Genomic DNA, 21,199 nt, shown 5'->3' on the forward strand with positions numbered 1-21,199 from the left:
GTTCTGCAGAAAGCAGCACTGTTCACATGTTGGAGCTTGCTGTTGGAGGCTGCAGCTGAGTTAACTTGTGTGGGTGCACAAGTGGGTGCTGCCTGGGTTTAGAGTGTTTGGTCCTAAATTAGCCTGTGCATCAACAGATGGTAGCAAGCAACAATAGCAGTAAGAAACAGTGTGAGGACAAGTACAATTTATATTTACAGCGTCTCTAATGTTTTTAAAGATGAAAAGATCTGTTGCCTGTTAGCCATCCTTCCTGATACCACAGGATGCTGTCTGAAAAGTCTCTCTTGGTTTGACAGGTCATTCACAGGTGTCCTTGTTTGACACAGCTGCTTAATCAAATCTCAAAATGTTTATCCTTGCACACCTAAGGCCAAACCTATAGCAAACATTCCATATGAGTGCCAAGCTCTGCTTCTAGAAGTTGAGAAGCAACAATAAATTTCTATAGTTAGCAAACCATAATTGTCTTATCAGTTTTAAATAGATGGAAGTTTGGAAGAAAAAGTATCTTGTTTCAGCATGCCTATTTCATACTTTCTTGGAAGTTCACTTTTGCATCTATGTGATTATTCAACTGACATAGAAAACATTTCTCATAATACATAAAAGGGAAAACTGACTACATCCTCACTCTATAAAAGTGCTTATAGAGATTCAAAAATGCTATGCAAACCTTTGCTTTATTTTGTTAGTTCTCTTCTCATAGTAGGGAGATGTTTGTGGTATCCAGCCCTTCTAAAATCTATATGACTCAAGTCTCACATGGGAGTTGGACCTCCTGAGACCTTTATCCCAAACAGCTTTTACTAACAATCCAAATTATTTATTTGTTCTGTCAAGGTTGATGAAGTTAATTGGAACCAACAAAAAACCAGAAAAAATATAGCTTCTACAGGAGTCCATTACTAAAAGAGAAGCTTAAATTTTAGGCTGTACCCAAGTAAGAGAATGATCATTTTCTGACCTGTCTTTGTTTGCTTAAAACTCACATTTTAGTATGTATGCTATGTAAAGTGTGAATTTCTTCTTATGCACAACTCCCACCACAGTGGAAGCATTTTTGGTAATCAGTGTTATCTTCTGGAATCTGTTTCAGGCTAACAGTGAAGATGGTGAATCATGTTCACTTTATATATATATGTATGCTAAATTCATCATGGTAAAGGCAATCCTTCAGAGTTTTGTCACCACTAATGCCCTTTTGATGTTATGCCCCGCAGATAATATTGTGTTGCATGATATGACTGGCCATTGTAACAATTTTGTGACCTATATAATATTTTGATTTATATTTTGTTTGCTTTCGTACCCACGTAGAGTGATAAGGAATCACTTCTGTGAAGATCTACGTGAAGATTTTTTTTCCAAGTGATTTTACTTAGAAATAAAATTCAAATTGGTTGGCATAAGTATGCTGTATTACACTGTATGTTCTAAATTTATTTTTATACATATTCAAATTATAAGTGTTGCATACCTCATTATTTTAAACAAAGTACAATCAAAAAAAGGTTCTTTGCTGATGATTATATTTTCTTTGTTCAGACACTTCATAAAGAGAACTCTATTTTAGGTTAAATTTTGTTTATTAAATTTTTAGACTAAAATGGAAAAGATATTTCTGGTTTCCTGAAGGTCTACATACATCTTCTCTCCCTCTCATTGTAACATGCACACATTTTGAGATAAGTGTCAGAGGCATCGATTTTTCCCTCCAGGACCACATCACTTCCTTCTTAATGATTGCCTGCCTGGCAGCTGATGAGAGCATTTTCCTTCTCCACTTAACGAAAAAGTCTTATCCAAAGCGCACTAGAAGTGGTGAGAGTCTTTTAAAATACTGTGTCTTTGGGCCCAAACCAAAGACTCAGGTTTGCCTCCCAGGTTTCAACCTATCTATGAAACCCTGGCCTTAAGGCTTTGAAATACATATGAGGGAGTGAAGATATTTTTGTTGTTGTTGCACAGTGAGGATGTTTCTGAAAATTACTCTGAACTACCTTCTTCCTGTACCTATTGAGATCGGTAAGGTGACTTTTTCTGGGGTTTTTCATATTGTGCTCATGCAGTGTTGTGCATAAAGGTTTTTTATATCATTAGCTTCCTGACTACATTGCAATTGAAATACTGAAGTGTGTCTATGAGTCTATAGCTGTACAAATAAAATACCTCTACTTCACTTATAGCTGTTTTCCAGGAGCTAATGTCACATGTAGATGAATGAGTAAAAAAAGCAGTACTAAAACCAAATATCTTGAAAATCACACATTTTATTTTCTTTACAGGGACAATATCTGTGAACACGTTACGTACTCCATATACTGCACCAGGGGAGAGTGAAATCCTTGACTTGGATGATGACTTGTATCTTGGAGGCTTACCAGAAAATAAAGCAGGACTGGTCTTCCCAACAGAAGTGTGGACAGCACTCCTCAATTATGGATATGTTGGCTGCATTAGAGATTTATTTATTGATGGTCAAAGCAAAGATATTCGACAGATGGCTGAAATTCAAAGCACAGCTGGCGTAAAACCCTCATGCTCAAGAGAAACTGCGAAACCTTGCCTTAGCAACCCCTGTAAAAACAATGGTGTGTGCAGGGATGGGTGGAACAGATATGTGTGTGATTGCTCTGGCACAGGGTACCTTGGCAGATCGTGCGAAAGAGGTAGGTTCCACGACATGACTGCACTTCTGCTTTTAGATATATTTTACAGAAAAGCACAACCATAAAATAAATAAAATCCTGTACAATGGTTGAAAATTGTAAACTACCATTAACTGTTCTGAGACAAAAATGCATCCTTGATTTCACTTGATGTGAGATGAGTCCTGCTCTAGACTCAAAGCATTAATTCTAGAGGAAAGATCTCAGGAGAGGTTCTAAGGTGCATGAAGAAGTATTAGATGGCTGTGACAGAGAGTTAGTACTGCTGAATATCTCCGATAAAATGCCTCCTTTTGTGTCTCATCATACACTGCTGAGTTCTGAAAAGCTTTGTGAAAGCAATTTTAAATATTATTGCATTGCAATTGTACCTTGGAGTAGCTACCTAGAACAGAGGCTAGAAGAAGTTAAGTGAATAAAGTGTGTACTTGTTAAAGTCCTTCAATAGATTTACCTTGGACAGTCAAAAGCCTCTCAGCAGCTACACCCAAAATGGACAATGGTAACGAGTTTTTCAGACATGTTTCGTCCATTTACATATATCGGGGTTAATTCTTCGATTACAGCTTCAGGTAATGAAGTCATATTCCCTCATATTGCTCTCCCCAATTCACTTTTGTTTATGCCTGATGCTGAAGGGTGTCCTTGGGTTCCAGGCCCAGAGGGATTGTTTTATCTGACCAAAGTGTGAAGAGTAGTTAACTAATTATATGACGTTTACAGTTATGCACTAATGCAGCACAGAATTTGAAAAATATAAAGGGCAAAAATCTTAAGGCATCAGCTAAATTTTCACATTTCAGTTCCAAACGGAGGTCTTTTTCTCTGCCTATTTATGTCAATATTAGGATATAATTAAATTTACTTTTGAATTTCACGGTATCACTTAAATCCATGGCCAGAACTTCACCATGAGTCAAAGCAGAAGAGTCAGTAGGAATTAATATTTTCTACTTCCCTCTTTTTGAAAAGATCCAAGTACCCAAGGAAACTGTCTGTAGTTATCTAAAATCTCTGAGTATTCCTCTTACTTAGAAAAGGTAGAAGTGAAGTTGACAAACTCCATTTATTTAATTGAAAAGATGGATAGTGGCAAGGAGGGCAGATGCTGAGGTAAGTTAATAGATAGAAAACCCTGTTATTTATTTAAAATTGCAGTGTGCTAATAAAAGATTTTAATGTAAGTAGGTAAATTATAAAAATAAATGTTTTTAATAGCTTAGGTTTTTATTTTTCATCTCACAGTTGACACAGTATTTTCTTCAGATTTGTCTTCAACATGAAATCTAAACTTAAAGTTTGTTGACTGAAAATGAAGTTCTTTTCATCTAGTTGGATTAATTTTTCGAGTTAGTGAGATGAAACAAAAATTTATTCTTTAGAAATAAAAACCCCAAGGAAAGTTTTGTATGTCAGTAGATATGTGCAGTTATGTAGTATGGATACCTCCATGTTATCAGCATTTGCAAGCAGATTCTCAGATTCTTCAGTGGGGTTTCTCTGTCTTATGTTTTGGCTATTTATGGCTTTGGCTCCTGGCCAGCTCTCCTGAGCTCTCCAGACTGCTGATGCTGGTGGAGTGGAGCCGGCAGAGGGATAACGGAGCTGCCTGATGTATCCCCACAGCCCTCGGTTCAACATGGCTGGTGTACCACCCTGTGGCCAAACTCTCCAATTACAGAGGGACTCAAGCAAAAACTGGATTTGCTTTTTTTTTTTATTTCCACTGAAAAGCCAGGAAACATGTGCCTTAGAGACATAAACACATGCAGATCTGCAAAGAACTGAAGGCAGGCTTCATCACAGCAACTTCCCATAAACATATTGGACAGGTGGTGATGTTTTATAACGAAACCTTTGCCTTTTATTTCCCATGCCTTACTTTCAAGCATTGTCCAGCTAAAGGCTTCATTTTCCCAGTGCATTCCCCTGGTGGGAATGGTGGTACCGGAGTGGTGGTGTTGGCTCCTCCACAACAACATTTGGTTCTTGTCCAACAGAAATATGTTCAGCAGCATGAGATAATTTCCTGCTCTTGGGTTTCCCTCTCCAGAGGGAACTGCACTGAAAGGAGATTTCTTCTCAGTAATACTCATATCCCAAGTGGTCATGCATTAGTAAGATTATAGCTTTTGGGATTCTGAAAGCGTCGTGTTGGCATCCTACCACATAAAGTTATTATAACTGCTACCCATGTGTAGGAACTGATAAACTTTTGTATTTGGTGATATAAGCAGCACATTTACAGTTGTTCCAACTAGTTTAAATAAAAGGCAAACGTGCTCATTTCAGCAAACAATGCAGTTTCACAAAGAAAAGAAAGCTTTAGGATAAAATACAGGAGATTAAACAACTAGAATATTTCACATTAAGTAATTAATGTGTCTTCAGTTAAAAAAGAAAGTGTGGAGCTACTTTTTATTACCATTTAATTTATTTTTTTTTATATTATTTCACCTGAAATAGAAGTGCTGATATCCATACATGGATGTTTAGTTTACAATACAGAACCTGAAATAATTACTGCTCATTAGTGCACCAAACCCCTGGAACACCACTGCTGTCTGTTTTAATTTGCGTATACTTAAAATTATATATATACATATATATATATACACACACTTATGTATATATATATATTTATATCCACATGCCTGTTATCCTGTTGCAAGTTATACTTGATTTATTCTTGATTTTCAGTAAGATTAAACATCAGCATAATCTGTAGATTGGCTTTAGTAGATTATGAAAACTCTAGCAGATGGATGGACAGATGTCACAGCAATATAATTTGGCATCCTCTCGTACTTTGAGGATCACTGAGTGAGTGACTGCCTCTTGACAAAGTTTTTTGCAGGTGTATTCTTTTGACTGGATGGCCAGGAACAATAGTAAAATCAAACAGGGACAAGAAAAAGTAAGCATACCAACAAAGGTTTATAAAGGTGACATTTCTGAAGAGAAAATCTATTTAAAGTAGAGTGTGTGTAGATGTCCATATTGTGCATGCACAGAGTCCTACATACACATATACACATTACAGAAATGTAGCTTTCATTCCTGGTGTTATACCTGGATGCTTTAAAATTTTGAATTAAGAATAATAGAGGTTATATGAGAATAGATGAATATTATACTAATTCCATCACTGTCTTAAATTAGCTGATTTGTCCTACGTGTTAAAGTTGTAAAAAACTTAGAGTGTGGCTTAGGACCTCAGTCTTGAAATAATACCAGCATAGGAATTTAAAGGAATAATTTCAGCTTCTATTCACATATTTTCCAGTAAATAATCACATAAAGAGAATTGTTTCTATCAGATTGATGAAAATGTTCCATATAAATCTCCAAGGCTTCAGATTTGGGCCCAGGTGGATTGAAGAAAATGCCACGGAGAAAACACAAAACACTGGGAAGAGAACAAAAAGTTCAAAATTGACTCAGTAGCAGACAATATATTTGAATATTCAAACAATTTCTTGGAGTAAAATCAAATGTATCAGTCAGCATTTTTAGGGCACAACATTGTTGTTCTACTTGTACTGGTAAATAAAACACGATCAGAGAGGAAACCTTGAATATTGATTATCCAGATTGCTCATACATATCCTGTCACGATTCTGGACTGTACAGTCTGTCATTTCTGGGCAAAGTTTGTGGAGGATTTTAGTGGCAGCAGACACAGAGGATGATTTTATACTTTAAAAAGGGCTCTGTGGGATTCAATACAGTCCTCATATTATTACAGACACACTGAAACTGAAAATGTGGGAAAAAATTAATAATTCTGTCTTTGGGACTTCACAGGCACCACAAGGTGTCCAGAGGAAACAAGATCCTGTGTTATTTATTAAAATATATGCAATAGGTATTTGTACGCACCAGGAATCATGTTTTTAAAACAATTCAAACTTGACTCCAAAACTTATGAGAAAGAACCCTGAAATTCAAATGCCTACTCTATACTGGTTTCATTTTAAATAAGCTGTGAATTGAAGAATAGCATCTATTCCGGAAATTTACTTTACTCCAAAAAACATCCAGTTCAGCATTTCTGAGGATAGGAGCAGATGTAGGAAAGTTTCCAGAAGAGTTGGTGCCTCAATCTCTTGAGCAATTTAGGTAATTCCAGCTCAAGTGGAAATTAAGGTCCTGAATCTCCTCTCATGTCAGTACTGATCTGTGCATGGAGACATGGAGATAATTGAGGTGGTGAGTGTGTGTGTGTGTGTGTGTGTAGGAAAGAAGGCTATCTAGCTGTGAAGATTTTGATAAGAAACAAATTGAAGAAAAAAAAAATAAACAGGGGAACTGAACCCTTCAGTGAGGTTGTTTTGCAGTTTGGTTCATTTGTGTGTTTTGGTTGGCCATTTTTTTACCACAGGAGCAGGAAAAGTTTGAATTGTCAGGTTTATAAAACTGTCAAAGAATGAATGTATAAGGCATATTTATACAAATCTCTGTATTATATAATGCTATTTATTTCTTAATAACTCTACTGCAGGCACTCATTTGCTGCCACAAAAAAGAGAAATTTTTTCAGTGATTATTTTGTAAGGATTTTCTGCTGTTTTTCTTTTCAGCATTATGATTCCAACACTGAAGTGGTGTAAAATTATTACTCTTTTCCTTCTTATTTTAAATGAATATCATACCCTGAGCTAAACTTATAATCTATTATCATTTGATCCAATAATTAAGAGAAAGCTGAACAAGAGAAAAAAGACATTTTGCCAACACTTACACAAGAATATTTAGCAGTACAGATTTCATTTAAAGATGAGACACCTCCTTGGAATTAGTTGGTCCACAGCAAAAAAAAAAAAAAGGAGGGGAGGGCAAAAATTAATACATAGAATTTTTAGCTGAATTGTTCCTTCAAGGTTTACGTAACTGGTGCTTCTTGTCATTCAGGTCACCTTCTTAATGACCAGGCCTTGTAAATTAGCAATCCATTCCAGTCAGTTTTGTGCTTGGTTTTGCTTTGTTTTTTTGGGTTTTTGGGGGTTGTTTTCTTTTGTTATTTTCCATTTGCCTCTGCATTTTTGGCCTGTTTTATTTCTGGTTTTGGTTTTGCTTGGTTTGTTTTTTGTTTTTTTTTAAATATTGTTTGGTTGGTTGGTTGTGGTTTTTTTGTTTTGTTTTGTTGTTGTTTTTGTTGTTGTTAGTTGTTCGGGGGTGGGGAGGGTGTTGGGGTTTTTTTTTGTTTTTTCCCTTTTTTTCTCCCCCATGAGACTTTCACATTTAGAGAGCCTGTTCCTTGGAAAGGACATATTGACATATTAAAAGGACCTGGTTGATATGAGGGGGCTTCCTCATTGCCCAGAGCTTTTGAGTACAGTAAATTCACGAATACAAGCCGCACTGAGTATAAGCCGCATCTCTGGGTGTTGGCAAATATTTCGGTTTTTGTCCATAAATAAGCCGCACCCGAATATAAGCCGCTCTGTCGTTCGCAGCGAGGACCCGCGTGCAATTAGTAACAGAACCACGGGAGGGCGGGGTTTACTGGCTGAGCTAAGGCTGTGCAGGCTCGGCCCGCTAGGGGCCGCTGACGGGGCCAGGTGGCCCAGCCCGGTGCTGCCGCTCGGGGCCGGCCGCCGCTGCCCCTGGGCTCGGTCACCCCGGGTCGGTGCTGCCCCGCAGTGGCAGGCAGGGACGGAGCTTCCCCCGCTCCTGCGGCAGCGGGCGGGGACGGAGCTTTCCCGCGCCCGTGGCGCCGGCGGCGGGCGCGGACAAAGCACCCCACCTCCTCCCCGAGCCGCGGCAATGGCGGCGCGCACTTCCCGCCCCCCCCCCGGGCTGCGGCAATGGCGGCGCGGGGCTCCCGCCGGCTCCCCGAGACGCGGCAATGGCAGCGCGCACTTCCCCCCCCCTCCCCGGGCCGCGGCAATGGCTGCGCAGGGCTCCCGTCAGCTCCCGGGGCCGCGGCAATGGCGGCGCCCCCCCCCGTCGGCTCCCCGAGCCGCGGCAATGGCGGCGCCCCCCCCCCCCTTCTCTCCCCTGGGCTGCGGCAGAGGAGGGAAGAAGAGAGCTCTCCCGCCTCTCTCCCCGCCCCCCGTGCTGCCTGCAGGGAGCCAGGGCAACACGGTAACACTGTAACAATTGCGAAATGCCGGCTTTTACTGGCCGGTGCTTGGCTCGGCACTCTGGCTGGCACGTCTAGGGTTGTAAATGTCAGAAAATTATTAATATATTAGCCGCACCCGACTATTAGCCGCACTTCCGGGTTTCCACCAAAATTTTTGTCAAATTGCTGCGGCTTGTATTCGTGAAATTACTGTAATTTGATCTTCTGTTCAGTACCTTTGGTCTGTTCTTGGAGCATCTGTTCCCAAAATACTGGCACAGTATGGCTTAGGAGGATTAAGTATCTAATCACATCAGGTCTGCTCACCATGGTGTTACTCACAGGCTATCTCAAATCAAATTAAGTCTCCAATAATTAAGTTCCTGCTTTCCTTTTTCTACAATTTTCAAAAAAAAAAACCCTCAAAAAATTACAGGAAAGTTGGCAAACAGTAGCAGTGCTATATTATCCTTAAATAATTTGTTAGCAACAGAACCCTAACATTGATGAATGTTGGGTTTGCTTTGCGTATGAAGACCCTGAGTACCATTAATGTGATGGAATTTTATAGACAATATGAAATTCCTTTTATTTTCTGTTATATTGGAATGTAACTTAAGGGTTTTTCCTGGACTTCTTTACCTAAATTATGTTTACCTTGATAAAAATCTTGGGAGATTTTTATGCATGGATTAGACAGCTAGATATGGGAAGGAATTGAAAGCCCCAACTTTCTGACTTCCCCTAAAGAACTAGTTAACAAACAAGGAAACCCACAAAAGCCTAACTCCCAAACTAACAAATAAAAACAGCAAACCATCAAAAATCAAATCACCTTTCACTGAAAACTCTTTGACTTGAAATCACTTTTCAAATTGCTGCAAATTAAGTATTAAATCTACTTCACAGAACAATCTTTGATTTAAAATATGCTGAAAAGATGATTACCTGCATAGTCAGAAATCAAGCCTGTAATTCTTCTATCTTGTTGAATCTAAGGACTTTCACAGCAATCTCAGTAATCACTTTTTTTCCCAACATCAGGCTGTTTTCTCCAAATTTGTATGGGGGAAATTTAAAATTCTTTACACAGGAGAAGGTTACCCAGAGAAGCTGTGGATGCCCCATTCCTGGAAGTGTTCAAAGCCATGTTGGGCTTGGAGCAGCCTGGTCTAGTGGCAGGTGTTCCTGCCCATGGCAGGGGACATGGCTGGAATTGGGTGATTTTAAGGTTCCTCCTAACCCAAGTAATTTTCTGATTGTTTTAGTGAAAATATCATCTATCACTTTTGCCTCTCACAGAATTAGTAGAACATTTTGTCCTTCCTGGGTCATGTAGGCTGGAAGTCTTGAAGAGCTTATCTGCCTTTAGCAGCATACAAGATAAACTATGGGAACAATTTTGGCAAACAGTTGTGATACTTACTTAGCATAGTATCAGTAGTATTAGTCCTTGAAAATATGATTGCGTGTTGACACCACAATGAACTTTTAGGTAAGTGGCTCCATTACACTGAAGCAAATTTAAGCCTAGAGAAGCTTCCCAAAGGTGTTCTTTGCCCACAATGTTTGATTGTCCTGCCAAAAAGGACTTACATTTCAGATATGTGTTTGCTTTCTAGGAACTGCAGTGCCTCCCTGTGAGCAGAAATGCAGTCTCTTGCTACCTTTCTTGTTACCAGCCTGAAAGCTGGACAAAGAAGGCTTGTGACTGGTTGCTCTGGGGTCTAACAGACTGTGATTGCTCTGTGCCAGAGCCTCTGGCCAGTGGGGTTTCCTGCAATGTCTGAAAGTGACAGCTCTTTGCTCATCTTCATGGTTTTAAGATGTTACCCTCAATATGCCAGTTCCAGTCTCAATCCTCTTGCTGAGGCTGTCATAGTGTTCATATAAGCATTTTTGAGTCCATACCATGGTTTTTGTAGTCATGGAACAGCCTGTGCCCCATCCAAACTGTGCTGGGGACAGTCACACACTTCAGGAGAATTTTTCCTCACTTTATGACAATTGCAACCCATAGTTGTAACAATGCAATAGGTTTATACAAGGTGGTTATCTAGGGGAATGACAGTCGGGCATGGGCTTTTTTTATGATGTTAATGTTACTTGAATATCTGTTACTAATTTGACCTATTTTGATCAGTACAGGCCTGGTCTTTCAAGCATTGCCTTACAGGAGATTTTACTGATCTTGTTGAAGATACACACATAACTGGCTGGGTCATTAAAGAACAATTTAGTTGCTTTAAAAAGCACCATGATGTGCCACTTAAATCAAAACAAACCCTAACAAAAACCCCAAATCTGACTTCCCTTGTGTCTCCTAGTAATAATAATGAAAAATAATATGTAGTTTTTCTGGTTCTTGCTGACTGAATATATATTTACCATCTTACCTTTAAGGAGTTTCAGTAGGCAGAGCATAATTCATTAACAACTGATTTTCTCCTTTGTGTTTCCAGAGGCAACAATTTTAAGTTATGATGGAAGTATGTTTATGAAAATCCAGCTTCCTGTTGTGATGCACACAGAGGCCGAAGATGTGTCTTTAAGGTTCAGGTCTCAGCGTGCTTATGGCATTTTAATGGCGACAACTTCCAGGGAATCTGCAGACACCCTTCGGTTAGAGCTGGATGCAGGACGAGTTAAGCTAACGGTCAACCTAGGTAACAACCTCTTCCTCCAAGAAATTAACATTTTATTTACATTTTTCTTTTTGCTTGCAAACATTGATGAAACAGCCTGTTTTAACATTAAAAGTAAACTGAAACTATATATAAACACACATCAATGTGGCATTTGCATATGTGCACAAATACACGACCATTATTACAATTTATTTTGTTTTCTTTTGCATTTTTGTATTCTTTGTTTAGTCTTAACATTACTCATCACAATATTTTTATACTGTTGTGTATTCTAAAAAAAAGAAGACAAGTTCATCAGTGGTATTTTTTGCCTAAATTGTTTTGCTTATTTTTTGATTGTGGAAGATTGGTCTCCCTCCACAGTTTCTTCAGAACAGCAATTCCACGGTTTCAGTGTGCAAGCAGAAATAACATATATGTAGGTCAACTCAGTTTTACCTCTACCAGTTAATCTATGGCATGCAAATATATCAAAGACTTTCTGGTTTTAACACTGAAAATGTTGCAGTTAGATACTCCCACTGATGGACTTTTTGGTCTCCTTTTTTTAGATGTCAAATCTATATTAAATCCATCTCCTCTTTTTTAAACAATTCTGTAGTGGTATTTTTGTAGTATCGAATGATAACACAACCCTTCAATGCCCAAAGACTGCGGCCCTCAGCAAACAGCCTTGTGAACACAGGAGGCACAAGCCCTTTCACAGAAAAAAAAAAAAAAATAAAAAATAAAAATTGGTTTCCTTCTTTAAAATATGATCGACAAAATGTCAGGTTATGGTTTTCTCTAGTTAAAAAAAAAGAAAAGTAAAAAAAAAAGTAACAAAAAAGTGCTTCTGCCCTGCTTATGAATAAGTCCAAGTCAGGACCTGAAACAGAACAGGAATATGCTCAGGAAAATGCATGTCCCATGCAGTTATTCCCGTTCAGGGGAGATGATATTTTTAAAGGGAATTATTTTTATTGCTTGGAGACAGATTTAGAAAGCACCGGTGGGGAGGGTAAGAAAATAACCAGCTGATCCTCCACTTCATTGAAGTGTCGCTGCCTGAAATGCTGCCCTGGTGTTTAGCGGTGAGGAGGGAGAAGGAGGAGCCAAGGGTGTCGCGGGTGACCCTTCCCTGCTGTCCCCTCCTGCATGGAGGCCACGGCGGGAGGCTCTGAGCACTTTCTGTAAAGGGGGTGTGCAGGTGCTGCTCCTCGGCTGTTTGCAACCACTTTTCTGATGCGGTTGACGACACATGACAAACTCAGCTATATGGAAACAAAATCTAGGTTTGATGGTATACATGTTCCTCAAAGGTGTAAAACAGAAGTAAACGTACAAACCAAGTAGCGCAGTGTAGGGTTTGGTTTTTGTTTTAGATTTTTTTTTTTTTTTAAGTAATAAATGAATGCAGATAGCCCGGCAGAGGATTGTGCACAGATCAGGTTATTCACTTTACATACAAAATACCACCCTCTGCCTACTTTTACAGTTCATCAAAGTCAATAAAAAGTAAATAGATCCATGCCCTAAAAATATTGTTCCTTCCTCTAACATTATTTTTTTTCTATCTCTTTTTTATTTATTTATTTATTTAGTCAGGAAAGAAAACAATCTTAACATAGAAAGGGTTCTCTTCATTTATAAAAACGCAATTTTTTCTCTGTATTATTATAACTTTAAAGTAGTCACTGCTCATTTCAAAAATCTAGACATTAAGGATGTGTAAACCTACAACCACCTTATTTCTGGGCCAGGGTGGTGAGCTCTGTGTGTCAATCCTTAGCTTTTGAAGATGAGCCTTTGAGGTTATACTATCCACAAGTTGTCCAAGGTGTCTGATTGTGGCCTGGCCTGCTCTATGACCCATTGTGACGGAGCACTTTCTAATTGCAATGAGAGAAATTACCTGTTCTTTCACAGATGGGGAGAAAGTTGCAGCCTGCCTCAGTTAAGCATCTTTGACTTTTAATCCTGACTTTTCACTTAGATTTGTCACCATGTAGCTTTGTTTGAAATTGGCCATTTTTACCCTATTTGTCGTTTCTATTGGTAAAGACTTATCGCAGTATATCTGGGTTATAACAGTATGTAAAGACTGATGATATGGAGTGGCCATATTTGCATGTGTCTGTCCCCAGAAGGGTGGACTGTGATTTTATTGGATGTCTGCAGCTATTACCTTGAAGGATAAATTTTCATTTTTCATCTATTCTTCCCCATCTAGACTGTATCAGGATTAACTGTAATTCCAGTAAGTGCCTATTCAAACTTTTTAAAATGTTATTCCACCATTATAAAATATGCAAACTAGAATGACAAAGATTGTGGACAGCTTGCAAGCATTTGATAATTTGTTAATGAAATGTGATGATTAATTATCATTGTGTAAAAAGTCATCATATACTTTAGCACTTGTTTTTTGTCCTTCCAATGGGACATAACATTAACTAGACTATTAAAAAGGAAACATTCTACAGGTTGTAAGCAAGCCTAGAGGAATGGTGCCTGTAGTACTGTATTATTCTAGATAGGCTGTTTTATTTACAGTAGCCATAGATTTTTTGAACCAGCATTTCTGACAAGCTGTTACAATTTTTCCCCCATGTCCTCCTTCTAATTTTCCCAACCTTTTACTTTCAACTTGTGGTTAGATTGTTGGAACATAATAGTTTTTACTACAAAAATTTATATTTTACCATCCCCCTAGACAATTACATGTATTTACTGGCTGGTTATAGCACAATTTGGTTTTTCTAAATCTTCAATTTATGGAAATGTGATACATTGCAATAAGGACATTATTAAGTCTGAGAATGACTATATCTATGATGATTTTTTACACTCTAATTATGTTTAAAGTCCTTGAATTGAACAATTTTTCTCTGTGATATGCATGTTTATGAAACAGAGGGAAACATTTGCCAGATGAATGGACTAAATTTTAACTTCTCTGATATTATTTGGATTAAGAGGCTATATTCTGAAAGGAGAAAAAGGACTGTGATTTTATTTTGAGTCTATGGAATTCCTGAATGGTGTCAACAAAATTATTGATAGTAAGTATGGTAGATTTGAGTTTTGGGTTGTTTTTTTGTTTTCCTTCTTAACAGGTTTTGCAGGCCAGAGGACTGACTTTATGAAAATGAGAAAAAAAAAAAAAAAAGCTAAACAACAAACTGCACAGGTTTAATTTGTAGTTCATAAGAGTTAAAATCTATTAACATAGCATCCCTTAATAACCCATAAAGAAAATCAAGGATCTGAAGTTATTCTTAATATGTCATTTGCTAATAGATTTTTCAAGTAATAATTTTTACAAGACAAAAACACAGCATTTGTATTAAAAACCAGAAAAAATTTCTTGAGGCAAGTGTTTAATTTAAACTGTTCTTAAATTCCGAGAGACTTCAATACAATAAAAGAAATGCTTGTAATCCTCAAGGCATAAAGATATCCTCATATTAAAAAGGAAATAATAAGAAAGTAAAAAATTCTCACTTATAAGCACAAATATTTCCTATTGCCACTTGATAGAATATGTAAAATCATGAAAAATCTCAGAAGCATTTTCTTGGTCTGCCACAGGACACTATTCTTTTCTGCTAATGAAATCTCAATTAGGAAAAAAAAAAAGTGTAAGTTAAGCAGGTTTTTGGGCAGAAGTGTAATGAGACTACCTGCTACTGGTAAATTCCTTTTTTTTCTAGGAAAAGCAATATTGCTTTCTTCTTAACTTTTTTAATAAAATCAGAAAATCCCTCTGAAAACAGAGTTACTAACAAAAGGAAACCCCCCCCTCCCCCAGGAATAAAGCCACAATATAATAATAATAGGTGTTTTCATTTTGAAATCTCTTTTGGATTAAATGATGTGTCAAAGATAAATGTAAATGGTTTCTAGGCTTCATTTTAAAGCAAGTTTTGATTGAAAAGAGAATCTGCAAACACGAATAAGCCTCCAATTAGAGGATTGAAAAGAGGAGCAATGTATCTACTGGACTGGATTAGGCATTTTAAGTTCTTGGTCTCATAGAGAAACAAAATCACCTTGCTACAAAATATCCTTTGTATAAAATATTCATAAGATATTTTTCTTTACAGTTTGTTTATAGTGGTTTTGTTGTTAGAAATGAACTTGGGTGATTAATTCCATCTCCCTGTGCTGCCTGTGTGTATTGAGCAGGGTTTTGTGAGCTTTCAGTATGGTAAGTACTGCAATGCTTTCTTATCTGCACTGGAGTTTTTCAGCAACCAGATGTTTCATGAGGAATTTCTATATCCTAATTTCTAGATTATGGAGAATTATTGCTCTAAGCAGTCCTTAAAAATGCTTATTAGGCAATATAATGGGGTTAAGTGGGACACAATTTGTTTCAAAGCAACAGAATCCAGAACTGGAGTATTAAGTTGCTAAACACTATGATAGTTGAGTGCCTCTCTTCTTTTGCTGAGAGCTGGATATGTATCAATCCTGATTTTGGGTTGTAAATCTGGTTTTCCATTTCTTATTTCTGTTACTTAGAAATTAGTCCTGTTAATATAACCTCAGTGTTGGGACCGAGAGTTATGTTTACAGTAGCCTAGTAAGAGAGTTAAGGTCAGAATGAAGGTATCTGGCTTGAATTTGGAGAGATAATTTTTGTAAAAGTCCAAAACCCTAAGCTGAACAAAAAAGGAAAATGTAAATGTAAGCACCTTCTCCTGCTGTGATTTACAAACTCAGGGAATAAAATACTGCACCTCTTCCTCTTCTCATTTTCACCTGAAGCTGTCTTCTGCTCACTGCAGATCAAATGAATGAGTGCTGACAGAGCTGAGATTATGGCAGCAACTTTCTCTACATATGGTCATCCCTTCACCTTTAGCTGATGTCCTGTCTTGCAGAAGAGGTGGCATTTTGGGGTCTTCCTTGTTGGAAGGACAGAATTTTTAAAAATTTTGAAAAGTTAATCAGATATCTGATCACTACTGAACTTGTGTTTCATTAACAACATATGGCATGCTAAATATTTTGTTCCAGGTTAGAAGGTCAGAACCATACATCACTAGAAATTCTCCCTCATGTCAGTCAGAAAATACTGTTGCTGAAATGTTGGGTTTGTACATCCTTAAATAACTTCATTGTGTTCCTCAGAGCTACAAGCTAATTGTCTAAATTGTCTGTCAGGCAGGGAATTAAGTGGTCCTTTTAAATTGCAGGTACATGTAGGTCAATGCTGGAGCTGAGACCAGGAGAAAAGGGAAAACTTATCTGATGAACAGAAATAGTTGCTGTGGCTTCCATATTAGTGTTCATAGGGTGAGGAGCTCATTTAAAAGTAAGGCTGCAGTGAACTGTATTGTTTTAAATAATATGAATGTATGAACATTTTTTTACATTAATCATTCTGCAAAAAATAAGTTGATAGCTGTAGAGGTCTTATACATCATATACAGAGTTTATAAACTAATCCTTAAAAGTTGTCTAAGAATAAAATATATTAAAAAATTATAAAAGCCCCAAATTATTTCTCCCTTTCAAAGAAGGAAGCAATTGTTATCCTTTAATTGCAAACTATCAAGCATAAATTATATATAGCTGTGTATCCAATTGAAGTGAATGGGATTTTTCCTTAGTGTTTCCAAGAGACAGAACTTCATCCCAATAAAATTTCCATTGCAGTTCAATAACAGTTTCTGAATGACCTGTGAACAAAAGCAGGTGTGCTATATTTTCATTTTTTTCACTGCTGTAACCTTAAAGGCTACAATCTTGACATAAATTCCTTTTTTTTTCAGTTTTCATTATTCCAAAATATTAGTATCTGAAAGAATCCAGCTGTAAAGCTGTAGCTGTAAAGACTGCTGGCTTTAATATTCAATATGCTTTTGTCACAGATATTTGCAGTCTTACACATTATTTCATCTTTTGGGCTGGGAAGGTTTTTATTATTATCATTGCATTATCATTTCTGGAAACAAATTTTCTATATTTTTATATGAGTCAGCCAAGTAGGACTGTAGGAGGTTTTTTTTATTAATTGATACCACTAATAATGTTAATTGTTAAATAGCTGGCACTCATTCCCCAGCTTGATACTTTTCAATATCAAAAAATACAGGATGGGTTTTTGAATGGTGCTGTGAAAGATTTCTCAGTGTGTGGCACACAGTGCAGGGGAGATTTAGGTTAGTTTTCTAGTGCACAGCTTTGTTTCTGTGGGCAATAGCTCACAGAGCAATGGCACTGAATGTGGTTATACTCAAATGTAGGACTGTCTGAGGAAATAATTGTGAATTGCAGGATGTCAGGGAGCAGAGATTACCGTGGTAGTAACTGTGCACAAAATTCCCCAGGGAATGTGGGAACCAGGTTTGCAAGCTGAGTGTCAAGCTTTATAGTTTAGGAAGAATTTCCTGGGCTTGGATGGTTTTCTGTTTGTTTTTCCAGTGAAGTGCCCCTTCAGTGGTTGCGTTTACATGCATCCCTCGTTTTTGTGTCTGTCTAGTTATTCACCCATTCTCCATATAATTTATTGTTCCTCTCAATTTACTTTCACATGCCATTTCAATTCTCTGTTCTTCTCTATAGCCTTTAACCTTTTTTTCCTTGTTTTGTATGCTCATTCTTTTAAAAATTTCCTATTCTGCAGATGTGCACATTACAGATGATTAAGTTATTCTATTTGGAAACATCTGTTACTGAAGCATTCCTTTCTTGTCAAAGTATCCTACAAATCCAGGGTATGACAAGAAGCTTTGTCAGATTATTGGTAAATAAGAGGAGACTTGTATCTATTAAAGAACCAGCAATGGTGTTCAATTACATTATATTTTCAATGTGTACATGAATTTTAAGCAGCAGAAAATCTTACATGGAGACTAGGCATGCTATTGAAAGCTACCTCTTCTAAATCTGTATTTTATTGTGAAATCCAGAATGTTCAGCTGTGGTCTTATGGATATTCCTAAATCTACTGTGATAAGTAAATCATTAATACATTTCCATTGCATTTTAAAATTTCCCTATCTGGTGAAAAGAATTATTGGAATATATTATTTGCTCTCATTTTTTTGCTGTTGTTGGCAGTAGAAAATCATTAAAACTATTCATTTTCATAGCTCAACCCAAAATGTAAGATTTTGTACTTGGACTGTTTTCTTACATAGTGCTTATGAATTGCATGAGTTCTGATCTTTCCCTCATTAAGTGTGGCTGACAGCCTGGCAAAAATATGTAAAAGAGTTTTACCATAGAGGACATGCAGCAAATCAGCAGGGTACTTTCTCTGCAAGTTCAGTCAGGAACTTGCCTCTGTTTGCAGCATTAAGTTTGAAATAATTATAAATAATTCTTTTAAAACTTTACCTATACATTGCAGATTTAGAACAGGAAGTCATTGGATTCCTTCTCATCCAGCAATAATCCAGTTTAAAGACCCCTTTTCATATAATTTCCTGAAAAACAGTCTGCTGCTATGCAACAAAACTGAAAACACACCAGGTCCTATTCAATCAAATTCTGATTACAATCTCCCAGTTGCTAATAGACAGCATGCAAAAAAAAAAGGAAAACTGCTGCTTTGCTCAGAGATGACTGGAGTCCTCAGTACTCAGTCCTGAAACTGCACTAAGACCATCCTGTCTTGTTCCAGGCACTGTGTTTGGAGGCAAGGTTGAAAACAGGTCAGTTTGGGTAGAAAGTTCAGGTTTGACAGCAAAAGAGTCTGTCTGAATAAATATAATCAGGAGGGCTGAGGTCGTTAAGGGATAGCACATAATTTATTCTGTACAGCCACAGAAGCCAGTTATGGGTGATGCCTCTAATTTCTCTTTCTCTGCTAAATAGAGAGTGGAAAGAAGTGGTGCTGCACAGGTTATACCCTGTGAGGGCAACACATTAATTGGCTCACTGGGGCAGTGACTGCAAATCCATTCACATCTTCCTGCAGTCTGCTTGCCCACCTGCTCTGGAGAAAAGTAGTGGCTGTTTCTTGAATGATTAGGAGAGTAAAGTGAACCAGCAGGGCCAGTGCTGATCATGTTTCCAAAGTTTGCATAGCATTCTTTGTGTTTCTAAAAGAACCTGTCATTTACTTTAAAAACTCTGTTCTTCTAACTCTCTTCCTGTCTGCTGGTCCTGCTCTTATACTGTCCATTGCTCTGCTGCCAGCACAAAAGGTTCAAGTGTCTATGTGATGAACTTGACTAAAGTGACCTATTAACAAAAATGTTAATTTTGACTTGCTGTGGTTTTCTGACACCTGCTGTAGAATAAAACAGGATGAGGGGGAGGCAGGATGGTGCAGAGACAGTAGAAAAACAACCTGTAGTAGAAAGAGTGCATTGATTTTTTCATCAACACACATTTATGCTATGTCAAAATGAATTCATCTGGCCCATATCTAAGCAACAACATCCCAGAAAAGTATGTGTTATGTACACAAAGGCAGAAACATCACTTCTTGAGATGCGGAATGCTTGATCTATATCAGTTAAGGAAGTGATATTTCAGACAACTGAAGGGTAATGTTGGAAAGGTTTCTGGGTAAACATGTGCACCTTCAGTTACGCACATCACAATTATTCTCTTCTGAATTAGGCTTATAAAACAAGCTGGATGTTGAACCTAGGAAATATCTCATGCCCAATTTTAGGGAGTTTCAAGCATGAGGAAAAGCCATTGAGTATCATGAAGGGGATATCTATTAGGGGATTCCAGCTAAGGGGATGCTGTGCTTTTGGGTCATTCATATAAGACAATAAAGGTCTGAAATCCATTCTATGTTGTGGCTTTTTGGGAAATTTCACATGGATAGCTTGGCTTGAGGGGACTCTGAGAAGGTAACAATGAAGGCGTATTGGACTTCCCAGAATGAGTTCTTTCAGTGAGTGATTGAGAAAATCAGTCTTGTGGTAAACTGATTTCTCATCTCAAGCCTATATTTTGGTTAGCACGGGAATTTTGCAGAGAAATGCTCAAGTTATATAAAAAGGTTCCACTTTTACCCCTTCTTTATGCAGTTAATCTTGAATTAATAAAGAGGATAACAAAACTTGAATCAACTAGCTTATTATGAAGAAATGTCAAGAAGAGTCTTGCACATATAATCTGTCAAAGCCAGTGGTAAGGCCCCTGCCTGGACCTGCTTAGCTGGGGCATGGGAGACAATCATATTAGGAGAAAAAAAGCTCAAACCTTCATTGAAGTGAAAATAAAGACTTTATATATGCTAGCTGACCATTTAAGAGTCTATGATACTTTCTCCCTAACAAAGCTTTCAGGGTTGGCTGCTAGGGACTGAGGGCTTTGCTCTATCAGTGCTTTCAGCCTACATGAATTTCAGCAATACCATTTATTTCTGTGCCTGTGTTCTACTTGCTCCTTGTAAAACCTCATCTTTGCTCTTCCTTAGCTAAGAGAGGAGAAAATTGCCATTAGTCTGCTGGCAGGCTCTCAGTAAAATATTATTTCAAGTTCTCTGACTAGAAAAGAGATGTTTTACTTTTTTGTGTGTATACTTCCTTCCTGTCTTTTCACTCTTTTCATCCATCTTACTTTTATCTTTTTAAGTTGTGCATTCTACTAATAGTATTTTAAAGATATAGCTGGCTTAACAGTGTCCTCACTAATTAAACATATAATAGAAATATATCTGTGGCTTTCTCAAGGCCCAGCAGTGTGCTCTGCAATAGCCACAGTTATGCAACAGCAAAAGCTTAAACACAAGGCTATTTATGTAAATTTGAAAATTAGTTGCCCTAATTGGTGGTGAAAAATCATTAGTTTAACATTCAGGTGAAGACCTTTTAGCACTACCACTTAAATGTTTTTGAAAACTC

General features: G+C 37.6%; 1 protein-coding gene across 24 annotated transcripts in view; it reads left to right on the top strand.

Annotated features, from left to right (window-relative positions):
• NRXN1 (neurexin 1) overlaps positions 1-21,199 on the top strand; it is a 682,314-nt gene that overhangs the window by 277,557 nt on the left and 383,558 nt on the right. For 15 of the 24 annotated variants that reach the window (XM_033055067.2, XM_033055066.1, XM_033055068.1 and 12 more), the window contains 3 exons: positions 2,289-2,672; positions 11,205-11,408; positions 13,603-13,629. In XM_033055067.2, the coding sequence (XP_032910958.1) occupies positions 2,289-2,672; positions 11,205-11,408; positions 13,603-13,629 (615 nt within the window). The remainder of the gene's footprint in view (positions 1-2,288; positions 2,673-11,204; positions 11,409-13,602; positions 13,630-21,199) is intronic. The other 9 variants (XM_033055072.1, XM_033055078.1, XM_033055086.1 and 6 more) reach the window with 1 other exon arrangement.

Source organism: Catharus ustulatus, chromosome 3 (assembly GCF_009819885.2).
Source record: "Catharus ustulatus isolate bCatUst1 chromosome 3, bCatUst1.pri.v2, whole genome shotgun sequence".
In the NCBI taxonomy this organism is placed as follows: Eukaryota; Metazoa; Chordata; class Aves; order Passeriformes; family Turdidae; genus Catharus; species Catharus ustulatus.